The sequence below is a fragment of the Sugiyamaella lignohabitans genome, chromosome D, assembly GCF_001640025.1.
Source record: "Sugiyamaella lignohabitans strain CBS 10342 chromosome D, complete sequence".
Classification (NCBI taxonomy): domain Eukaryota; kingdom Fungi; phylum Ascomycota; class Dipodascomycetes; order Dipodascales; family Trichomonascaceae; genus Sugiyamaella; species Sugiyamaella lignohabitans.
Window position 1 is genome coordinate 267012 of NC_031673.1, and position 8769 is coordinate 275780.

An 8769-nucleotide genomic window follows, 5' to 3' on the forward strand; every position below is an offset into this window, starting at 1 on the left:
ATCAGAGCGAGGTAATTGGGAATTTCAGGGCAAGCGGTCGCTGGAGCTGGCAGGGGGTGGGTAGGGGTTGGCGGATTGAAAAGATTGGCATGTTTGAGTGGAGGAAGGATTCTTGTCACCACCAGAACTGGCGAAGCAACGAAACACAAATTTCGGGGCAATTGTTTGTGAAAAGCAAGGAGGAGCAGTGACAAGAGCGTGCTTTGTAGAGATTGGCGCGGTTTTGTTGTATTTATTTATTACAGACTGAGTGATTGATTGATTATCAGGGGTCTAGAGTTAGAGCTTTGATAACTGGTGAAGCGAGTATCAACAAAGATCGGGAGTTTGTGTAGAAAACTCTCGATTATCCAGTTGAACAAAGTTCCCAAGGTTAAATTGTCAACTTCAACTTTTTTAATACAGATTCAGTGAAGGTCGAAGTACCAAGTAGACACCACTGATAGCAACATCAGGACACTAGGGGACAACCAACTAATTTCCAAGTCAAACCGATATTCACGATGCTTTCTAGAAGTCTAAGGACCAATATGGGCGTGTCAAGCCCTTTGAGAAGTGTTCTTATGAGACAGAATGGAGCAGGAGCCAGTGCCAGTAAAATGGCAGTGTTGAGATCGTGTTTCCACAACGTGGCCGGAGGTACTGAGCAAGGAGTTCCACCAGTGGGATTCCGAGTTCACCGACCTCCTACCTGGGACGAGTCACACGAGTCTGCTCTTGACAAGGCCACGAAATTCTTTTTATTATCAGAAATGTTCAGAGGTATGTGGGTTGTATTGGAACAGTACTTCCGTGCTCCATACACCATCTACTATCCATTTGAAAAGGGACCAGTGTCGCCTCGATTCCGTGGTGAGCACGCATTAAGAAGATATCCCTCTGGCGAAGAGCGTTGTATTGCCTGTAAATTATGTGAAGCCATCTGTCCCGCCCTGGCCATCACTATTGAAGCCGAAGAGCGTGTGGACGGGTCGAGAAGAACTACTCGTTACGATATCGACATGACCAAGTGTATCTACTGCGGCTACTGCCAAGAATCGTGTCCTGTCGATGCCATTGTCGAGACCCCCAACGTCGAGTACTCTACCGAGACCCGTGAAGAGCTGCTGTACAACAAGGAAAAGCTGCTTGCCAACGGCGACAAATGGGAGCAAGAAATCCAGTACGGACTCGACGCCGACGCTCCCTACAGGTAGTCCACCACCACTCTCGCACAAACCTTTTTTGCATGTAAAAATAAAAACAATCGCACCTTCTCTGGGGGAGGGGTCGTGCCTCCGGCGGCTGGGGCTGCGCCCCAGACCCCGTGGCTCCTGCTTCGCAGGAGACTGCTACGACCCTGGGGACCGGGCTGCCGACCTCCCCACGCCCGACTCGAGCGAAGCGAGAGGAGCAGCCAGGGTCTGGGGCGGAGCCCCAGCCGCCGGAGGCACGACCCCCGCCCCCTGAGGTGCGGCTGGGATAGGTCCCTGCATGAGATGGCGACGTCGGGAAGTTGGGGTTGGATGTGTTCAGGAGGAGGAATCGGAGTCATGGAATTGGACGAGCTCAGTCAGGAGGGCCGTGTGGTGAATAAACCGACGGGGTCGGGGAGAGGTGGCGATGCGAAGGTGGGGCGTGGAGGTTTGGCGAGGGAAAGTGGTCGTGGGGGCAGTGGAGGTGGCAATGGCAGTGGCAGTGGCAGTGGAGGCGGTGACGGGTTCTCGTTTTCTGGGGGAAGTCGAAGTAACAATGGTGGTGTGGGTTCTGACAGGTTAAACGGAATGGTCGGTGTAAGTGGTTCTGCTAATATTGGGTCTGGAAATGGGTCTGGAAGTGGGTCTGGAAGTGGAGGTGGAGGTGGAGGAGGAGGGGCGGTTAATGGGACGGCAAGAGCTCGGACTCGTTGGTGGTACCGTCCTCTGGTGAATGGATATAGTGCACTGTCTGGAAGCGATTTAGAAGCGTCGAGAGCGTTTGTGGATACGAATATTTCTCCGTTATATAGCCAGCTGAAAAGTAGCAGTCTGTTACCGGACAACCGGGTGTTACGGGATGTCATTGGCCTGGGAATATCTCCCATTCGAAGACGAAGACGTAGAAGAAGGAGTCTACGAGACCACGATTCAGACTCGGTGTCTTCTGTTGGTTTAAATGACAGTAGGATTCCTCAAAACCGCATGAATAGCGACAGTGGTTCTAATGCTGGCAGAAGGACCGCCGGGTCGGCCAATAGCGGTGCTGGTAGTGGAAGTGGTGGAGACAGTTCGATCTCTTCAGGACGAGGACTATCGAGCTCGTCCAATAGCAAAGCGGGTCAATCTTCTCGATCAAGTCGGACTGGCCAACGAGGAACCCCATCGAGAAACCATTCTGGCAATGGCGATGACAACGACGAAGACGGGTACACTGAAGACACGTTTGAACTGTTCCAACAAATGCTGCCTCTAGCACTCATCTGCTCGTCTCTCACTGCATTTATCCTGCCTCTTTACGACGGAACCGTCATTTACTACGTCCGCTGGACAATGACTCTGATATCAGCCATGATCGGACCTCGTCTCACCGGCGGTATGTACCCTTCATTGGGGGTTCTCATCTTCGGGCTCATGATCAACAAACCACTCGCTATCTGCACCATGGGCCTGGCTGTCTGGGTCATTTTCTTTCTGGCTCTGGTCATGACGAAAGCTCTGGGACTGGGAAGTCCTGTCGACGAGATTTAGGACTGCCTCCGGCGGCTGGGGCTGCGCCCCAGACCCCCTGGCTCGCTTCGCTCGTTGCTTGGACCGTGCGGTGGTGCTAGTTGGATGGTCCGATTTGTTACTGTATTCAACGAAAGAAGGAGATAAAAATAACATGCATGGCTAATAAATAAATAAAAAACAAAATAAAAACAACATCGCAGCTGATACATCTCGAGGCGAAAGTAGCGAGCGAGTGTTTAGTCTGAGTCAGAAACATCTTCGTCGGGCTCGTATCCTACAGGTGCGAGTCCAGGAGTCAAACCTGCCCACTGGCTGGATTTCGACGACGAACTAGCATCCTCGTCTTCGTCTTCAACGATGTTTTTCTTGGATTTGCGTTTGGTTCGGCGGCCAAGAGGCTCGGGTTTCATGGCAGCTCGCCGTTCGAGAATCTTCTTTTGCAGCTCCTCCAGCTCCTCAGAACTGATTTTGTTGTTTTCCAGTGCTGTCAGGTTCTTCATTCGCTGTAAAGCTTTCTTAGTCTTGGCCAGTTTCGGATCCAGCGACGCTTTCAGCTCCACCTTCTTCTCAATCTGGGCCCGACGAGCCTTTCTCTGAGCCGGCGTCAACCGCTTTTTGTGCACCCCTCCGGCCCCATACTCCTCGTCCGCAGGCAGTGTCTTTTCCAGCAAACGGTCCAAAGACGACGACATTCTTGGCTTTCTAAAATTCCCACTGGTTCTCAACCGTCAGCAGCACTGATCCACTCTGAAAATAAATTTCACTGCCATCTGAAGATCGCCGCAAATTATCGATATGGGTTAGGGTAGACTCACGAGAGGGAAATTTCAGGGGTCAGGGGTCGGCCTCCGGCGGCTGGGGCTCCGCCCCAGACCCCGCTGCTCCTCTCGCTGCGCTCGAGTCGGTTCCGTCTCCGGTCCCACTCAACTCCTGCGAAGCAGGAGCAACCAGGGTCTGGGGCGGAGCCCCAGCCGCCGGAGGCAGACCCCCCTCCCGGGGTCAGGATCCTGTCGGAGGGTGTCGTGTGGTGAGCGGAGGAGTGGATTTGGGTGGTGAATGGGGTTTAAGAGTTTGGTTTGCGGGTTGGAAGTTGCGTTGTGGAGGGATCAAGAGGTGGTGCTGGCTACAGGCAGTGGTTGGGTCTGGTACGGTCAGGGAGTGGAGTTGGTGTTTTAGTTTGCAATCATGGAAGAAGAATCAGGTCAGAAGCTGAACCGAGGTCGCCGAAAGCCAATTTCGAGTTCGGAATGTTGATTTTCGACCTGTTAGAGCGGTCAGTGGCAGTGGCATCTGCAGCGAAGCCATGCAGCTTCATACAGGTACTGGTGGGTTTTAAGTAGCATTTATCACCCCCAAAACATCTGGAAACGACGTAACAACGACTACTCACAGTCTCGGAGCAGACCCGATCCCCGCAAAGCTCGCGAAGCGAGCACAACCAGGTCTGGGCGGAGCCCAGCCGCCGGAGGCATCTGACCCCCCAACCCAATCCAGAACCCCGTTCTAAGACCCGTACCCCTTTGTAGCATGTGGCCAGTGTGCAATTGTCGATTGAGGCAGAAAATTTGGCAGTCTGGTGACGGGATTAAAAATAATATGGAGAGGCCGACAGCGGTCTGGACTGTGGAAATGGAACAGACCGACAGGATCGGCCAGGCCCGAAATGCGGGGAAAACCCTAGCCACTGCATTGCCGGGCAACGTAAAGAAGTGAAAAATAAACATCTGACCAAATATAGTTTGGGACCCGGTAGCGAGTAGACAGGGCTCTAACAGTCAGCAAAACGACGAATCTGGATCGGCAGGATATTCGCCGCTAGAGCTAGCAACACTGGGGTACTGTGGTGTCTACCTTATTCGGTGTATATATAGGAAGAGTGAGAGCGGAAGTGGGACTCGTTTTCGTTCTCGTTCTCGTTTTCAGCTTCAGCATTATCGATCTGCGATCTGGATCATAAGAATTGTGTAGTGGTACTTGTTTGGTGGTCAGTGAAGAAAACACAGTTTTGGAACCAGTGGCCTTTGTACTTTATTTCTAATTATTACATCACATTGGTTGTGTGACAACAAAAAGACAGAAACAGAAACAGAAACAGGAACAGAAACCAGAACGAAAAACAAAAGAGACGGTAGATTTGAGTCTGCCTGAGAAGTGCTTGTGCGTCGTAAGAAAGAAGAATTCGCCATGTCTAAGAAAAGATCGTTTAATTCGTTCGAAGAGGATTTGTACCAGAACCATATCTCGTCGTCGTCGTTTTGTCCGAATATTCTGGTCCATTCGTCGGAAGAAGTGTTTCCTCCATCACCTCCTGGTGACATGGTTCAAGACGAGCTCGAGTCGTACTGCAACAGTAACAGTAAACACAGCACCAGTTCGGCATATACAACATCTGCTGCGTCATCCACTCTATCTCTAGACTCGACAATATCGAAGAAATCACTTGACTCTCAACAATCCTCGTCACTGATGCACATTCAGATCCCATCTGGTCCAGGGACTCCCACTGCACAACCACTGGGTTCACCTAAGAAAAGCCGCAACTGTCACATCGACCTGTCTCGATTTCTAGTGCGAGGATCTCAACTAGCATTCACTGTTCACGAAAGTGCTGTTCTGTACTTACCATTTGAATCCACGCCCATTCGCATGCCGTTATCCAACGTCCTATCGAGTGAAAAGCCCAGAGCTATCCTCTTCTTTCCGGGAATGAATTCTGATAAACAGACCAACGAGCTACCTTTAGACGTATTACAACTACCAATCGTGCGAGAAATCGGATGTATAGTGAGTTCTGCCGCGTACCGACCACTTCCGACCCCAGTCTCGTCCACCACCGACCTCCCCTACGAGACAGGACGGCCCACTCAACGCATAATCGCCGAGCTCTACGACGAACGAGGCTACCTAGCACGATCCTGCCGCGTTCTCGACCCCCTTGGCGGCGGCTGTGTGCCCATCCCCAGCATCGTCTACATCAAAGACCTCCAAGTGAAAGTCACGGTCCCGTTCCAGTGTGTCCTACCCTCACAACTCCGCGACATCATCTCCCAGCTCGTCGAACTCTAACCCGGGCCCTAATTTATTTATTTTCTCTTTCTTTATGGGGGGTGTGCCTCCGGCGGCTGGGGCTCCGCCCCAGACCCCACTGCTCCTCTCGCTGCGCTCGAGTCGAGCTTCAGGGTCCCAGCCATCTCCTGCGAAGCAGGAGCCACGGGGTCTGGGGCAGAGCCCCAGCCGCCGGAGGCACAGAACCCCAGAAAATGTCACAGTTTGAGGATTTGCGTGTTACTTAAAGAGTCGCTGGATAGTCTTGAGCAGTTTGAATGAGACTGTTACGAGGACGGTGGATGCGGCGAAGATGATGGCCCGCTGTTGCACAGACACCAGGCCGAGAAGCGGGTACGGGAAGAACCCGTTGTGGTCGAAGGTGTGGTGGATCCAGATCCAGTAGGCACAGGTCATGGCGCTGAACATGGCAAAAGCGCTCGCCATAGAAGTTTTCCAGGGCTCGGCAAAGACCAGGACGTCAATTACCTCGAAAACCGCTGGGTAGAGGTGGAGTCGCATGTCCAGCCATGGAGTGGGGTCTAGTCCGAGTCGTTTGTCTCGAAGAAGGTCGGGGTCTATGGATTTGATGGTCCAGTATAGAATCGTGATGAGGAGCTCTAAAGGAGCAGCTGCAATGTTAAGACGTTTGTGAATTGCTGCCAGGTGTCTGGATTCAGTGATGGCTGATAACGCACCAAATGACTGCGCCAGCGCTGCCACTGATAAGCCAATGATTGTCAGGTACTGGAAATGTGACCCATATGCTTGGTTGATGACGGTGATGTGTTTATAAAGAATGAAATAGAATCCTTCGTAGAAAAGATAAAGCGCCGAAGCGTGAAGTGCCAGCTGAGCAGACCTCATACTGTACCAAAATTTCAGTATCTAGCAATAGCAATGTAGTAGTTCTAAATGGTGGTGAACCGTCTATTTTTAAGAAAACTAAACCAAAAAATTTTATCCAAGTGTATTTCCAATACCCTTTTCTGTCTTTTTAGTAGTATTTTCTCAGGTGTTAACAACAACAGCTGTTTGTGGAATTTTTTGGAATGGTGGTCTATCAGAAGAAGGTGTTATTATTGCATGTGAAAAGATAAGGTGGCAGGAATCACGTGCGGGCGATCTAAAGGTGGCTTGATTTATAGAATGAAGGAAAAAGATTCAACTGACGAAGGGTGATACAATTGTATCTGAAGATGGTCATGAGAGGAACGAGAGTGTTCGTATATCCTAGAGTTGAAATATTCTGGAAGCAAGGCCTTTTGATCAATTTAGTACGCTCTTATCAAACAGGTTATAACGAATCACTGTCATTCTGATAGTAGCTCTATGAAAATGTCCATTAAATTGAATCCTTATTGGAGAAACATGGGAATAGCACGAATACAATTTTGATCGAAATAGGTGATGAGGCGATGGAAATGTGACGCTCAGTCTCGATGACAGCTCTTCTTATCTACGCCAAGATAAGGCAGGGATCTGCCATCATGATCTGCATTTGCAACAGGGGCATGCCTAATCTTTTATCTTTGTACATGCCTAAATTAACTCAGTTTTAAGAAGTGTAAATATAAAAGCAATGGTTGATATTTGAGTAGCAGTTGGTCTGATTCTAGACTATGATTGTCTACTACTATTGAAATTGAAGATCACTTGAACTTTCGAGTTAAGACCTCTCATAAGCTTGCCTGCTGACATAGAATTGTGATTTATGGTTTTGAACTGAGATAATTTCATGACTCAAAAAATATTGTGATAGGAGTATAGCTGCCAACTAATGATCAAGTGAACAGAAACCCCCCGTTAATCCCATCCTCGTTTATTTAAACTGAAAGGAACAAATGCCATTCATCTGGCCCCCTTTACACCACCTAGACGCATATTCAATTGTTTTTTACTCTTACTGTATTATCATATATATAAGCTGAAGGAACAAATCCTGAGAAGAAGAATAAGGAATTATAGAGTCATGCTAGAAATCTACTGCTTTTTTTGCTGAGAAGTGTGGTGTTTGGTAGAGGCAGCAATTGCTTCGTGGGTCAAGGTTTGACTCTGTTTAGTGAACTTTTGCTGGAATTGAACCATGTTGTATTCTCCAGCAATGTTACTGACCTTAGCAAGATTTCCCGCCAAAAGATGCATGGCTGGTACCAATGCAATATCAGCAATTCCTCCAATAGTGTTACCAAGTAGAACCTCGACACCATCTGTCAAAGACTGGAAAGTGGGTCCTAAAATGGCCTCAATGGCAATGTTAGAAAGACCACCAGTAATTGGAGCCAAGACATTTCCTACAATTCCAATCATATTGTCAATTTGACCATCTAATCCAGTAATGAAATTAGTCACCACTGCAGCACCTGGTCGACTACCAGCATGCTTGAGAATGTTGGTACTCTGATCAATTCTCTGTTGAGCATTGATCATACCAGATTTGACCCCGGCGGTGATAGGATCGTCTCTAGCAGCCAACCATTCACGAGCACCATGTTCATGCTCATGATGATGGTGTCCATCGTTGTCGTAGTACTGAGCAGAGGTACCGGCCACAATAGCCAAGGCAGTAATAAGTCCAGAAACTTTAGAATAGCGCATTTTGTTTTGTAGTTGTCAGTCGGTCAAAATATAGAGAGCTGGTATAGATAATTGAAACAAGGGAAATATCCTGATATAAATAGTTGACCAGATATAAACAAACGACCTACTTCATAATCGTGTAATCATACTAGGTTTGAAGATAGACTATTGTAAATTAGGCGAATCCTTGTCATCACCTCGTTGACTAGAAGACAAAGAAAGAAGGTTTGTAAACTCAATTAGCCGAAAGTCCATAGTGATTCGTTGGTCTCCGTACTTCACAGATCTATATACCCTTCAATTCATATCACTCATATTTCAATGACAGTCATTCAACCAGTAAATCAAATACGACTGAGTGATGCACAATACTAATAAATCTTATGAGCCCGGTGAACCTCCACAACCCCATGCTAAACTCAATTCAATGCACAATTAATTATTAGAATACATAAAG

At 48.6% G+C, this 8769-nt stretch overlaps 1 protein-coding gene across 1 annotated transcript; it reads left to right on the forward strand.

Moving 5' to 3' along the window:
* Positions 1-503: 503 nt before the first annotated feature.
* On the forward strand, positions 504-1196 carry NUO1 (NADH dehydrogenase (ubiquinone) Fe-S protein 8; the record flags this gene model as incomplete). The annotated part of the gene is made up of 1 exon (XM_018881777.1): positions 504-1196. The coding sequence occupies one exon, from the start codon at positions 504-506 to the stop codon at positions 1194-1196; it is 693 nt and encodes a 230-aa protein (XP_018736222.1).
* Positions 1197-8769: the final 7573 nt, after the last annotated feature.